The sequence below is a fragment of the Equus quagga genome, chromosome 10, assembly GCF_021613505.1.
Source record: "Equus quagga isolate Etosha38 chromosome 10, UCLA_HA_Equagga_1.0, whole genome shotgun sequence".
NCBI lineage: Eukaryota > Metazoa > Chordata > Mammalia > Perissodactyla > Equidae > Equus > Equus quagga.
The window spans coordinates 37,190,130-37,204,931 of record NC_060276.1 but is presented as its reverse complement, the minus strand read 5'-3'; the positions used below and the strand labels follow the sequence as shown (position 1 = coordinate 37,204,931).

The following is a 14,802-nucleotide window of genomic DNA, read 5'->3' as shown; positions in this document are numbered from 1 at the left end:
CAGGGCCACTGCTGGCGTCCCGTGTCAGCAATGCGGACACCGAGCCCTGGACAGACTGCTAGCTTACTCCAGTTGGGGCAAAGCTGGGACTAGAAGTGGGGTTTCCTGTCCCCCAGCCCTGGGCTTTCTCCATTGCTCTTTATCCTCCACCACACTCCCTCTTTCTCTCAGCAGAAGATTAGTGAGGGACAAGCTGTCTGCAGTAGCTGCTATGCTCTGCCCACACATTCTCTAAAGCCAAGTACAACTGCTGGCCCATCCTCCTGGCAAGAAGTTTGGGAGCTCTGTGAAGGAGCAGAGGAAATGCTTGATGAAGGTGCCCCCTTGGAGCTCGGGTTCCCAGCCAGTTGCTTCAGCCTCTCAGTCGAGGCTATCTCAGCTCTCTGAGAAGTCCCCTATTTCTGGCACCCTCCTCACCTTGTAGACCTACAGGGCCTTGAAGCCCAGGGTCCCCTGTGAGGCCAGGGATGCCATCAATGCCCGGTAGACCCATGGGCCCGGGAGGAACCTGGATGGCTTCTGCAATTGGTGTTTGTCCAGGAGCACCTCGGGGGCCGGAAAGGCCTGTTGGTGGGGGAAATGGAAATGTCAGGCGTAGGCAGAGGACGTGGCCAGACTGAGTCCCCAGAAGCCTTCTTTTCGCCTCACAGTCACCAGCTTTCTGCCCTTGTTTGTCCCCACAGTCCCCACTGGATACTGCCAGGATGGCTCTCACAATACTTTACACAATGTCCTTTTTAGCCATCTATCTCCTTAAGGGGTATAGTGATAGTCCTTGAGGGCAGGGACTGGGTTATATGCATCTTGTCTCCTCAGGCTCAGGCTCAGGCTCAGGCTCAGCACAAGACCTGGTATGTGGTAGCCAAGTCAGGATATGTTTGTTGCAAATATGGTGGGCTGAGCCTTTGTTTAGAGGTGGGGTGGTTGGTTTACTCCCTCACTGGTCAAAACACAGTGCCAAAGAGGCCAAAGGGATGCATTTAACCCCAGAGGTTCAGGTGGCATCACAGCCTGGGACCCTGACCCTGGCCAGCTGTCTAATAGAAGCCAAATGAGCCAATTTGCTTGCTAATCCATTGAACAAGTCTTTCTCGAGTGCCTACTACATGCCAGGCCCTGGCAGATCATGGGACAGAGCAGTGAATAAGACAGACCTTTATGGAGATTATGGTCTGGTGATAAAGATGAAAAATGTACAACCTGACAAATACCATTAATCTTACTGAAGATTGTGAGAAGTGCTATGAAGGAAATGAACAGTGGAGTGACAGTGGGAGAGAGAGGAGGGGGCTATGGGGTAGAGAACCTGCTTATGAGAGATTAATAAGTGGCCTCTTAAAAGCAGTGACATTTAAGCTGAGACCATTAAAGCATTAGAAGGAGCCAGGAGAGCAAGAGTATTCCAGGAAGTAGAACTAGCATGTGCAAAGGCCCTGTGGCCAGCCAGGTGTGGTGTTTTTGGATAACTGAAAGAGGCTAGTGTGGCAAGAGCACAGTGAGTAGCAAAGGGGAAGGGCTGGTGATGAGGATGAAGAGGGAGGCATCACATAGGGCTTTGTGGCCATGGTTTATTCTTATGCCATGGAAAGTGAGTGGATGATTTATGTTTTTATAAGATCTCTCTGACCCCTGTGTGGAGAAATGACTGTTGGAAGAGGTGCACAATGGACGCAGGGAGACCAGTTAGCAGGTCACTGCAGTGATTCATGTGAGAAATGTTGGTGGCTCAGACCTGGGTGGTAGCAGTGGAGGTGATCAGAGGTGAGTGGATGCAAGGCATTAAGGAGGTAAAACCCTCAGGGCTTGCTAATGGATTGGATGTGTGTGACTGAGGGGGGTGGTGGTAAAGGATGTAAAGGATCGTTCTTCATTTCTGGACTGAGCAAATGGGTGAGTGGTGATCTGAGTGCAAACCCAATGCCCACTCCTGTGGAAATAATGCAGAGAGGGGTGGTCAGTGTCAGGATCCATGGTGGCAAAGCAGCAGTGTCCTTCAGTCTTGGGAGCTGACGGAGGCAGAGGTATCCCCAAAGCGGAGAAACCAGCTCTCTGGAGTAACTTGATCCAGCTGCTTCTGGCATCCAGGCTTTCTTGGCGGTGAGCAGTGACTCCTGAAGGATGTTGCCCTCAGACCCCTCCCTTGAGCTCAAGATCAGCTCAGCACATGCTCTCAACTCACCTCTTGGCCCTGTCTTCCCCTTCATCCCGGGAAATCCTGGGTCTCCAGGTGGCCCAACCTTGCCTGGAGTCCCCATGAAGCCAGGCTCACCTCTCATGCCTGGCAAAGTCCAAAGGAAAGCAAGTCAATGCCTGGCGTGGTGGTTCTGGTGGTGGGGGAGTTGAGACTAGGCAGAGGTGAGGATGGGAAGAGCATTATCAGCTGGCCTCTCTTCACAGGGCTGCAGGAAGGGGCCATCTCTGACTGTGGAGTGGAAAGGGCCCAACAGCCAGCCAAGCAGCCATACCTTTCAGTCCTAGCTCTCCAGGGAGGCCAGAGAAACCTGGAATTCCTTGGTCTCCCTTGGGCCCTTGAGGGCCCGGAATTCCAGGGAAGCCAGGGTCTCCCGGGTCGCCTTGATCAGAGGATGGCCCAGGGGGACCTCGGGGCCCCTGGGGGCCTGGTCGGCCTAGGGATGAGATCAGAATAGGGATGAGGGCAGGTGAGCAGGAAGTGGCCGCTGCTGAAGGCCTCGGGACTGATAGGAAGCAAAACCCATTCCCAGGGCAGAGAATGTTCCCTTGCCATCTGCGGGGTCCCAGTGCCAGACCTTCCCAAACCCTTTTAGCAAAATGCAGCCTGTTCCAGTCCCCTGTGTCCCTGCTAGGGGAAGGACGTGAGGCCGAGCAGGCTCATGTGTGTCCAGCAATAGGGATGGGGCTGGACTGCACACATGACCTCCCCAAACTCCCAAACTCTGGACAAAAGGCGACAGCCAGCCCTCTCTGGGGCTTCCTGTCTTTACCTCGTTCTCCATCTAGGCCTGGTCGCCCAGGGTCGCCAGGCTGTCCTGCTATGACTGAGGGCAAGGAGAGGCCTGGGGCCCCAGGGAGACCAGCAGAGCCCTGGAGACCTGGGAAACCTGCAAAGAATAGATAAAAGGGGCTGCATGGGTCTTGTGTGCCCTGAAGAGGGCCAGGCTCTCTCAGAGAAAATGGAAGTGGTGAGGTAGGATCCAGACCAGCGAACACCAGCAGAGAACTCTTCTCCCTTCATTCTGCCTTCACAGCCAGCAGATGAAGGTAGCTGACAGGGGCTCAGAGACTCCTCTCTCCTAGCAGGCGTTGCATTTAATTGGGATAGAGCTTCAGAAAGTTCTAGCTCCTTGACCTCACTGGTAATGGAAGTCTTTTAGACAGATTTCCCTCAAATCAGGAAGAAAAGAGGGCGTGACCGTGCACCTGGAATTGAAGTTTGCCAAAGTGTTTTTAAACCTACTCTCCCTGTCGCAGAACATTTCATTAAGGTAGCCAGTTATGTCTGATGCTGCTCAGAGAAGGTTACAGACCAAGGTGGGCGCAGGCCCCAACCAGTCAGAACAGACACTTGCTCCATCAGAACGGAGGCAGCAAGGGTGCTGTGCCTCCTGGTGTCTTCTGGGACTAACTTCTGTGTCTTCTAGGCAAACTGTCAAACACTTTTATAGGCAATTCATGATATTAGTTGAATGCTTGCTTAATTGCCTATAGAACAAATTTGTCTGTATTAAATCCCTTCCCTCTTTTGGCCAAAGAGAAAAGCTTATTTATTAGAGTAGATACAGAATACTCGTTTGCTCAAATTTTAATACTGCTGTACGTGTTTTCTGTTTGTGGAACGATTTCTATTATAATATGTTCAAAATCAAAAATCTCAACTTAATACAAAAGATTTATTGAATATGCACATGTTGAATACATAGATGGTAATCTTGATGGGAAAACACATCAAAGCCAGGTATACAAATGTAGAGTCCATACTATACTTGTAGCACGGAAGAAATGTATTTATTATTGTGGAATATTCTGGAATATATTCAAATGAAGAGGAATAGATTCAAACTTGTTGATAAATTGTCCTGGTGGTTGAGATTCTTATTTTTTGTTTGTGACAAGAAAATGCAAAAATATCAATATTGAATTTTATTTTTCTGACAAGAAAAGCTGAAAATATTAATGTCAAATTCCTCATATTTAGTTAAGAAAGGGTGAATCCATGAAAACTTGTAAAGAAAGGTGGTAGATTGGTCAATTCAGGTGTTTTTAACAGCTCATTAATTAATCGAATGCTGAGGGAATGTAGAGAAGGAAAAAAATAAATTTTAAAAAAGTCTCCAATTATTATAGGTCTGGAAAGGAAACAAAATTAAAAAATAAAAAATAAAAATAAAATAAAAAATAAAAACTAGTTGCAAAGCCATGCAGTTCTACTTTTAGTATTGTCAATTATGTCTTGATGAACCTTGGAAGTATTTTTCTTTATCACAAAGATAAAAATCTGAAAAGAAAGACATTATATATTTTTCCTGAAAATATAGCTTTATATATACATACATACACACACACACACACACACACATATATATATATGCTGAAATTACACAAAACCAATAAACAAGACACCACATATAGTAGAGTGTGGGCAGCACACAGATTATAAAAAGTTCCCATGGCAGATTTTGGAGCTGCCTCCTCTTTCTACCTGTTTCTTGATTTTATAATTACACGAATATATCATGAAACCTGAAATAAAGGTACTTGACCTCAAATAGCAAAAAAAACAAAGCTCACGTATTTCTTTAAGAATAAGACGCTTTAAATGAGCACATGAAAATGCAAGACGGCATATTTTTCTGACTCATTTCCGTGTCAGAGCCTTAAAACAACATGACATATACAAATGCAGCCTCTAAATATTTAGAGCAAATATGAAAATGAGGGGTGTCATTTAAAGTTATTTAGATCAAAGTACTGCAGGGACAGAGACGGCTCTAGGAAGTCTTCTTAGGGGTAAATCCTCATCTCACACTGATTTCTATGATCAAATGAGAGATGTGTGCCCACAGAGGGATAGGGTATTTACCGTATTCTTTTAAAACAAATTGTTTTAATTAGATAGTGAGAAGAGCAGAAGAATATTTATAAGTCGTATGTAAAAAAAATCCAGCTACAATGAACATCTGTGTTCCAACTGCCCAATGTAAGGAAAAGAAGATAGTGTTACCTTTGAATTTCTTTGCATACCCTTCACAGATCCCACCACCTTCTCCCCCTTGACAGGAGGCAGGCACTCCTGAATTTTGTGTTCAGGACTCCTTTTCAATCACAGTTTGACCGCGCGTATTTGTATCCCCAAACAATATACTGGCTGTTTTTGCTTATTTATAAATGTTTATCAATGGAATCATACCAAATGTATTCCTCTGCGACTTGCTTTTTTTTTGCCAAACATTATATTCCTGAAATGTATCCATCTTGACATGTGCTGTTTACTGTATTTGTAATTGTGATTTTGCTACCTCAGATGGCTAAAGGAAATGCATAGTTTAATGACTAAGCTTTCATAGTCAAGATATGACAACAGAAAAGGCAACGCCCCTGTGCTTCTCTCTGGGTCCCCTCTTCTCTAGCTCCTGTGAAAGAAGCCACACAATCTCCCTGCAGCCTCAGACCCCGTTTGAGCCCTCACTCTGGAGGAGTTGATGGCTTTCAGAAAAGAACAAGTTGATCCAGACCCAAGGAAAGCAAACACAGAGACAGCAGTTGCACCACTACAAAATGCAGCAGGAAATGAATTAATGTCTGAATCGAGTTCCTGAAAAACCTACACCCATTGTACAAACATGCACATAAACAAAATGTGGTGGAACCTCAGGCCCCAGAACTATGAAGAACAGAACATTTTGCAAATCTGACTTCCCCAGTAACATGTAATGATACAATGGCCAACAATGCTTGAGCACCTACTATGTGCCTGGTGCTGTGCTAAGTGCTTTTATATACATTACCTCACTCCTCATTGGTTCCTCACCCAACCTATGAGGGAGAGTCTCTTATTATGCCCATTTTACAGACAAGGAAAACGAAAGGGTTCATTTGGGATTGAGGGGCAAGTAACTTCTTTGTTCAAGGTCATATAGCTAGTGAGGGAGGGGTAGGGCTGTAATTTGAATCGAGTGGTCTGACTTCAGAGCATATACTCAGCTGTGATGCAAGGCTGCATTCATTTCCTGTTTTTACATTGAGTAGGGTATATGTGAGTCTTCAGAACACTCCTAAGGAGAGTTAATGAATAAGCATTCATTATTGCTATTTCACAGGTGGGGAAAGGGAGGCTCAGAAAGGGACTTCAGACAATAACATGAGTCTGGGGCTGAGATTAGGGTGAAACCTGTTTTCCAGTAAATGCAACAAGTCCTAATTGAGTGCTTGCTGTGTGCCTGTTCTAGGGAGACATTTATCCCTAGTCTTGGGCTCCTTCTAGCAGCCACACTGTCTTCCCAGGGCCCTGGGAGTGCCATCCACACTGGACACTAAGGAACTTCTGGCAAATCTCTTGCTATGAGGACAAGCCCTGTCCCTCAGGATCATTATACTCAGGCTCTGGGCAAGTGTGCAAGAGAGGCCCTGAGGTTAATAGGGGAGAGCAGGAGGGAATCTGGAGACTAGAGGGGACTCGTTGAACTGTTCCCTGATAACCATTCCCAGAAAAACCCTAGGCATGGCCTACCCTCTCTTTCTTAGCAGTCTGTTCCACTGAGTTCTGAGATTCCTAGAGATGTGAAGACATGCACAGCTCAACCCTGTGAGCTGCATGGGCCTGAGGAACTCCAACCCTGGCTCCCCAGCCCCGCCTTACTCAGCTTCTACAAGGCATGACTTGGGTTCACTTACCTCGGTCACCTTTTTGTCCTTTCATGCCTGGCTTCCCTGGGGCTCCCATGCTGATTCCTGGAGGACCTTTTTCCCCTTTGGGACCAGGCAGGCCAGCTGGCCCAGGCACACCAGTTATACTAGGTCCTAGGAGGAGATGCAAAGAGAGCAGGACAGAACTGAGTGGGGGTGACGCCTTCGTGCCTAGCTCACTTGCTGGAGGCCTGCCTGACAGACACCAGAGGCTGAATACTGAAATAACAGGAAGGAGAACTCATTCGAATAGAAGGACAAATCTTATCCTCCTTACTCCGCACATCAAGGCACCCCAAATTGGGGGATAGCAAGGAGATCTATGAGTCCAAGGATATGAGATACATCATAGTCGAGAACTCATGGCCAGCTCCTGCCAGGCTTCTGGAAGGGCTGTTGCTCTTCTCCTTGCCCTTGAGGGTCTTCCTAACCTGGAGTTCCATGGGTCCCCTTTGTTCCTGGAAGCCCATTCAGTCCATGTAAACCAGGAAGTCCAGGGAAACCTGAGGGGAGAGAATATCAGAAATGGCTCCAGCAACTCTGAATCATGAAAGGTCAGGAAAATGCCCCAAGGGCATTGCAAAGTCCTCCTTTTAAAGACCATGGCCTTTCTTGAGGCATTATTTAATGCCCTAAGGGAGACTGGATCACCTCTAACCTCCACCCTCCACTCTAGGTTTTCCTGATGCTTATTAGAGACTAATACAGCTTGAAGAGCAGGGTGGTAGATAATTAGGTATCTTCAAGTACTCTGAGTGGCAATGCCAAGACCTTGAGTTGCCAGCTCTCAGAGACTCACTGCCCAATCTCTAAGTCAAGGAATGGCTACATACGCCAGGGCAACAACCTTCCTTGCTATTCTTTCCACGGACCAAGTTCTCCTCTACCCATTCATGCTTCCCTCCTTTCTTCCTCTTCATCCTTCTTTCCCATTATCTCTCACATGGCCCAGTCAATGACTCCCCTGAATATGGCTTAACCCCAGCCAGTGTCCCCTAATGTAAAGTAGTTGTAATCCTTGTTTGAGGGAAGGACCCTTTTCCCCACTGCCTTCTTCCAAATACACATACCTTTGATTCCTACTAGGCCAGGAGGTCCCAGGGGCCCAGTTGCCCCTGGATGGCCTGGAGTACCCGGAAGCCCTGGATTTCCTCTCATGCCTGCAATCCCGGGGAGTCCTAAAAGTGAAACCAAGGCAGAAGTTCAGAATGGGGCATGACTTGAGGCTAATCCTAACTTTTTCAGACTAAAGTTGTCATGTAGCATGGTACCTGGGGAGCCAGGAAGGCCAACATCTCCAGAAAGACCAACTTTCCCATCTTCACCTTTGTTTCCTGGGAAGCCCACATCACCCACTAGTCCAGCTTTTCCTTTCACACCTATAAAGAAAATCAAGAAAAATGCTGTGATTAGACCACATTTTGGGCAATGTGTTCCTCCACGGGAGAGGGTGAGCAGGAAGGTAAAGCCACTTGAACTGCAAAGGGGGATAGATCCAGTGAAGAAATTCTGAAAAGGATCATGGCAGCTGTCTTCACATTTGAAAGGTGCTGCCCAATTGAAAAATAGGTAAACTTGTTCTGAGTGCCCCCAGAAGTAGAAACAATGGGTAGAAATGTTTGAGAAGCAGTTTAGATAACTATAAACTAAGGGAGTGGACACCATTATTCCAAAGGCCTTCGACTTAAGTCTACGAGTCTTGAAGGAAGAGTAGGCTGATTTGCTTGAGGAAACTATGGGCTGCCTGTGAGTGGATACATGTCAGGCAGGAATTTTTCTGCACTGGATAGAAGTTGCATAATTTGAGGTTGGTCTCCAAAATTCCTTCCAATCCTCAGTTTTGGGGAGTCTGTGAGACATATGAGACGAAAGTACAGCAGCCTTACCTTCAAAACCAGTCTCCCCAGGTTGTCCCTTGGGTCCTGGGGTACCGGAAATTCCGAGTGTCTGGCCGTGATCTCCTGGGGATATAAAAAAATTGTTCAAGTGGTCAGGAGAAGCTATAGCTCATTTTGTACAAAGAGATCTTTTGAAGGCAAAATCTTTTCAGATTTAATATAGCCAGAAGAGTTCCTTGACAAGATTACCTGTTGGATAAAAGGGGACCAATCACCAACAAAGAGCTGGGATGCTACCAGGCTACTGGCACGAAGTGCTGCTACATGCAGCATATTTCCATTGGGAAACACATCACTGGCTCATTATGGGCAGAGGAGATGATAGGAGGAGCTCTCAAACATCACCAGAATGAAAGAATGATGACAGCAAGGATGGGAAATTTTCCTGCTCAGTGGACTGGGTTCAGCAGGGGGAGAGACTGTCTAGAGCCGAGATTCTCCTCTGCTGCTGAGTCTAGAAAGCAGGTGGGTCAAACCATTGTTTGTCACATGTCTTTGAGGAAGAAAGACGACAAAGGGAGTTTTGCCAAAAGGAAAATGTAAATCAATTCACTTTCCCATATCCACAGAATCTTCCCCCACGAGAGCCCTGGGCCTGCTAGAAATCCACCTTGCTCTGAAAAAACACATTTAAAAGAGAAAATGCTCCTTACCTTTTGAACCTGGTAGACCAGATGCTCCTGGGAGCCCGGGCGCTCCATTGAGACCCTGTGAACCCTTCACAGCAATATGGGTATCATTATTTCTGCCCAGCGCTCAGGGCCTCCCACCCTCTCAGCCCCCTTCCCTTCCGTGAGCCACTGTCTGAGGGATGTCTACTGTGTACTCTGTGGCAGGGGTGAACTGGGGGGCGGGGACGGAAATCCTGCACAGGGGAGGGTGATGAGCAAAGGTGGAAATGTATACTTAGAGTTTTAGGGAGACATTCTATCTGCAGATTAATCCTGGTCTTGTCATTCATAACTTCTCAACGCCTATCAAAATTGAAATCTTGGGAAATCAAGGTGTGGCTTTTTTAGGAAGTCTCTTAGAAAATACAGAATGTGACAGTCAGGCCAGGCACTTGGTGTGCTTTGCAGAGAATTTGCTACCTGCACCCAAGCCAAAGCTCTGGAGCCATTTTGTACAAGAAAAAGTGTTGCTTCACCATGTGGGCCTAGCCCCCTACCACAGGTTCCACAAGGAACACGAAGACTTTCTGCCACCAGGCAGCAGGCTGTATGTGTGCAGGTACTGGAGTCTGAATTTGGGCTAATGTTACCATTTTCACAGGAAAACTTGCCTTCATTGGCTAATGTCCAACACTGTGAGTCTGGGAAGTGAGCATGTCAGCTGTCATCAGTATGGTTCTTCCCCTGCTATCTGGTATGGTTTTGATTCATTTTAAGATGTACCCAGTAAAGACATATGCTACCTAGTGCCTTGGGTGGGAGCCTGGGTTCTGGGCTGGGTCACTATGCTTTCTGGGCAATTACCCAGAACACCCCTGCATTCGTCTGGCTTTATCCGCACATTACCATACCTACTAATTCTGAGCCTTTGCTCTTGCTGGGACTCCTCTCTGAACACCTTCCCACTTTGATTCCATTCCTCCTAGTGTGTGAGTAGTCAGGACCATGCAGTTGAGAATTATTTCTCTTGAAATTGCTTCCAGGATGTGTATGTGTGTGTGTGTGTGTTCTCTGCACCAGGTAAACTGACCCTTTTAAGAGACAGGGACTTTGCCTGCAGGGAGCAGAGGTGTTCTGTGATCCAGTTCACTTAGTCCCTTCAGTTGTACTACTATTATTGCTAGTATTTCTTCAGAGCCTGCCATATGCCAGATCCAATGCTGGGTGCTTTACATATATCATCTCACTTAAGCCTCACTACTGTCTGAAGGAGGCTTGAATATTATTTCCATTTTTTATAGATGAGAAAAGTGAGGCCCAGGCAAATTAAACAATACACACAAAATCACCGAGCCAATGGGTAATGGAGCTGAGACTCAAACCCAGGTCTGTCTCATTGCTAAGTCTACTCTACTACCCTGCCTTTCAAGAACCCAGAAAAGCTGGATTTGATTCTTGGCCAGTTGTTGCCTCTTGTGGAGGCAACAAAGACCTTTCTGAAATCAAAACATTGAGAAGTCTATACCGAATCCTTATGATGTGCCAAACTCAATGCGGGGTGCTGGCAGTGGGGTGCAGACAAAAGAGCATGTAAGGCAGTTCTTGTTCTCAAGTCCTAACAATCTCATTCAAGAAATCAGACCCACACAGGAGCAACTAGGATCAATATAAGCAGTGAGAATTGTAGAGTGCTAGCATGGTGGGAGCTCAGGGACTCCTGGAGGATCAGGCTTCTGGGCTGTGGCCTGAAGGATGGGCAGGTGTTAGGCAACTGCAGAGGAAAAGGCTCTGCTATGTAGTGGAGGGAGCATGAACAAAAGTCCAGAGGAGGGGACATTCAGGAAAGGGTCAGAGGACTCGTCAGACAAAAGGAGAGAGCTTTGTCTGGCGTCAGCTAGAGGAATGGGCTGGGAAGTGGGCTGGGATAAAAACGGTGGGCAATAGGGACATGTCTCCCCTGCTATGGAGGCCCTTTCCTGGTGGAGAGACAAAGATCTGGGCACACTTACACTTTCTCCGGGTATGCCTGGGAAACCTGTGATTCCAGGGGACCCCTTCAGGCCAGGTAAGCCCCGTAGTCCTGTGGGACCAGGGAGGCCTGGTCTCCCAATAAGTCCCTTGATGGTGCTGGGGAAGCCAGGAGGTCCAGGTAAGCCTGGTGGCCCAGGACGGCCAGCTACTCCTTTGTCACCTGGGAAAGAAGCAAACAGCTTGAAAAAAGACTCTGGGCAAGAGAAAATCTGCTCCTCAGGGTGCAGGTGCCCTGGGTCACAGGCAGGCAAAGTGCAGGCTTGGCGACAGTTAGTGTGGAGGTGGTGGGGGGAGGTGCCTTCAGCCTTATGGGGCACGACTCAAGGCCACCCGAGCTCTAGCACTGGAAAAGCTGCTCAGTGCCCATGCTCCACCATCTGCCAGGCCCCTCTAGGGCTGCAACAGCCTGTGGTTCAAAAACTCAGTTCCATCATGGCAATGCAAGCTGACAGTCTCAAAGTCCAGGCACCACTCAGGCCCAGGGAAGGCAGCCTCCTTGGATTTCCTGCTGCCACCCACACTGCCGCTCTGGGGGCCTTGGACTGCATGCAGGGCCTATTCTCAGGAAAGAAGTAAAGTTTGGTCATAGAACCTTTCTTGGGCATTTCTCCTGCCCATTCCCTGCCCCAGCACCTCTGGGCCCAGGAAATCCGTTGGATCCAGCTGAGCCCCGAGAGCCTTTGTCTCCTTTGAATTGGAGGTTCAGCATTGGAAGTCTTGGACTGGGTAGTCCAACGGGCCCTGGGTCGCCTCTGTCTCCTGCGGGGATGGAGATCATGAGACCAGTATAAGAGGGAGCTTAGACACAGGGTCAGGCATGCACAGACCTGTCATATCAGCTCTTCTGGCACCACCCCCAAGCCCCCTTTCCAGCCCCTTCCAGCTTCTTCCCTGCCCCCGTTTCTCCAACTTTGCATTTATGTACACGGTCTCTCCTTTGACAAGCCCAAAGTCCACTAGCAACTTTAGACCCTACTCAAAACCCTCCTTCGCTGAGCATCTAGGGAGGTACGACAAGGCCTCTGACATGCAGTGCTAACTCAGAAGTGATGAGGTCTTTTGGTTTAAAAGGACTTCATTTAGGAGCCCTAAATCTTATTATCTAACACAGGGTTGGTACAAGCCACACGAATGACAAAGTTGACAAACAAAATGTCTCCTGGGAAGCATGGATGGCAATTCCAGAATTCAGTTCCCAGCTCACCTTTCTCACCAGGGCTACCAGTCCGTCCAGATGGTCCCACTCTTCCTGGTGACCCAGGAACTCCCTTTAATCCACTTGCACCAGGAATACCAGGGAGACCTGGCATCCCTGGAAAACCTATCAGTCCAACAGACCCTTTCCCACCTGTTGAGAAACAAGAGCTTTTATTGTTATCCCTGTTTTACATACAAGGAAATGGAAGCTCAGAGAGGTCAAATAACTCACCCAAAGTCACACAACTAGGGAGCTGCAGAGAAGGGATTCAAACCCAGGTTTCTCTAACTCCAAAGCCCAAGCTATTAGTCACTACACATTATACTACTTTCCTGAACATGGACATGGCACTAAGCAACAGAAAGGAAAGAAGAGGTGGGTACTTCTCTTATGATTCACCAAGTTAGAGCCCTTGTGTGGCAAGAAAAAGAAAAAAGACCAGGGCTAGGAGTAAGGAAGATGAACTCTAGCCTGGCACTGTTGCTAACCAGTTGCATGACCTTGGACTAGTCACTCTCTCCTGTATAAAATGGAGATGCCTCCCGTTCAGTCTCTGGTGTCCAGCAGGACAATCACAGAAAATGAGAGCTATCAGACTCTGTGGTAGGGGTCATGCAAATGAGCAAACCCAGTGTGGCTGTTACTGTCCTGGGCTTTATTGGCCATGCCCAGTGTTCCACCCAGCAGGCAGTGAGGGTGACTTACCTTGGGTGGGGGTCTTCATTTAGCACTAGCCTTGTCCAATTATCTTGCCACAAAAAGCCCTGCCCACCTCCCTCCTTGTTCCCCTTTCCTAGGCAGGGAGGAGGGGGCAAGCTGGGCAGCACGGATGCTTGTTTTTGGCACCCACTGGTGTCTTCCTGATTGCTTCACTTACCCTTCAGACCTGGCAGGCCTGGCAACCCAGTGACCCCTGGCAAGCCTGAGTTCCCCAGGAAGCCAATTAGCCCTGGAGCTCCAGGAAAGCCTTTCAGCCCAGGGAGACCTCTCTTTCCAGCTGATGCAGGGGGACCTGTCTCGCCCCTTGGACCTTTCTTTCCAGGATGTCCTGAATCAGCACAGGAGAGAACACAGGACAGCTGTCAAGTGAAGCTCTGTCCAGATCTGGGCCATTGCCCATTCCCATGGCTTCTGGTTGGTTGGCTTGTTGGGTTTTGTAAATGGCCCCTTAACAATGGCCTATGCAGGCTGCTAACAGGCAGAGTTCTTAGTTGGCTGAAGTATTAGCACCTACCACCCAGAGCGCCACACCAATGGCTATTACTTCCAGCATGGCACAGTAGCTGGCAGGGTGAGCAAATCCTTTATGATTATAAATTATTCCTCCTTTATGAATGTGATTCACACTTTAGCCTCTGAATGGAGCTCTGGGAAGCCAGGGTGGCAACTAGACTCTGGTTTCCTGGTACTTCCAGTCTGAATCACACCACAATGGCTGTTTCCTGAGCCAATCGGTGAAGTAGAGGTTAAAGGGGAGCCATTGTTTCAGCCTCACAGGGAGCCATGGATACAGGGCTGCCCTTTTAATCCCTCATGCAAGCAGTTAAGTCAGCCAGTTCCTTGGCGTTAAGGTTGAAAGACCCCCTAGTGCCAAGTACTGTAGAAATCCCCAAGGCCCATTTGGTCTCCTAGGTATTCTGAGACTTCTTTCACCATGCTTTAAGTTGGTCAATGGGATTAACCTCCTGAGCTGCTGCCAAAGTGGAATGTTCAGGTACAAAGCAAGAAAATTAAAAAACCAAAGGATTAAATCAGTGACGACAGAGGTATTTGGGCCCCCAAGGACCTAAATGAATGGCTGACTTGGCTTTCTATGGATTGAAAAGCATCAAGTAGCTGCAAGCCCCAGGATTCTAATGGGAGGCCATGAAGGGGACTCCATAACAAGGGAAGGAAATTCAATGGAGGCCAACCCCACAGCATGAGTTCAGGGACCCCCGGCCTTGCCAGGTTATAGTGTATAGTCAGATAATTCCCTAAGTGGCAAAGCTGGTGGGGGTGTCAGTCTGTGAGCTTGTGTGCCGTTTTCTCACCTGGACAGCCTATGCGAAGACCCCAGAAACACAGAAGGACAAAGGGGATAAAGAGGATATTAGTGGCTCTGCAAAACCGCAAATTCAGTCACGTGGCCAGGAGTGAGGGGGGATGATGTAGTCACCGAGACAGGGTGAGGAGGGTGATA

At 48.0% G+C, this 14,802-nt stretch overlaps 1 protein-coding gene across 1 annotated transcript in view; it reads right to left on the bottom strand.

The window, feature by feature from the left end:
- The window catches only part of COL4A6 (collagen type IV alpha 6 chain), a 257,943-nt gene that overhangs the window by 6,508 nt on the left and 236,633 nt on the right, over positions 1 to 14,802 (bottom strand). Inside the window, exons 14-27 of the mRNA XM_046672845.1 lie at positions 13,498 to 13,699; positions 12,627 to 12,770; positions 12,056 to 12,181; positions 11,401 to 11,582; positions 9,434 to 9,497; positions 8,769 to 8,843; positions 8,154 to 8,261; positions 7,953 to 8,060; positions 7,314 to 7,385; positions 6,871 to 6,996; positions 2,964 to 3,080; positions 2,466 to 2,627; positions 2,180 to 2,278; positions 418 to 564 (exon numbers count right to left, since the gene is read on the bottom strand). Coding sequence (XP_046528801.1) covers positions 418 to 564; positions 2,180 to 2,278; positions 2,466 to 2,627; positions 2,964 to 3,080; positions 6,871 to 6,996; positions 7,314 to 7,385; positions 7,953 to 8,060; positions 8,154 to 8,261; positions 8,769 to 8,843; positions 9,434 to 9,497; positions 11,401 to 11,582; positions 12,056 to 12,181; positions 12,627 to 12,770; positions 13,498 to 13,699 — 1,732 coding nt within the window. The remainder of the gene's footprint in view (positions 1 to 417; positions 565 to 2,179; positions 2,279 to 2,465; positions 2,628 to 2,963; positions 3,081 to 6,870; positions 6,997 to 7,313; positions 7,386 to 7,952; positions 8,061 to 8,153; positions 8,262 to 8,768; positions 8,844 to 9,433; positions 9,498 to 11,400; positions 11,583 to 12,055; positions 12,182 to 12,626; positions 12,771 to 13,497; positions 13,700 to 14,802) is intronic.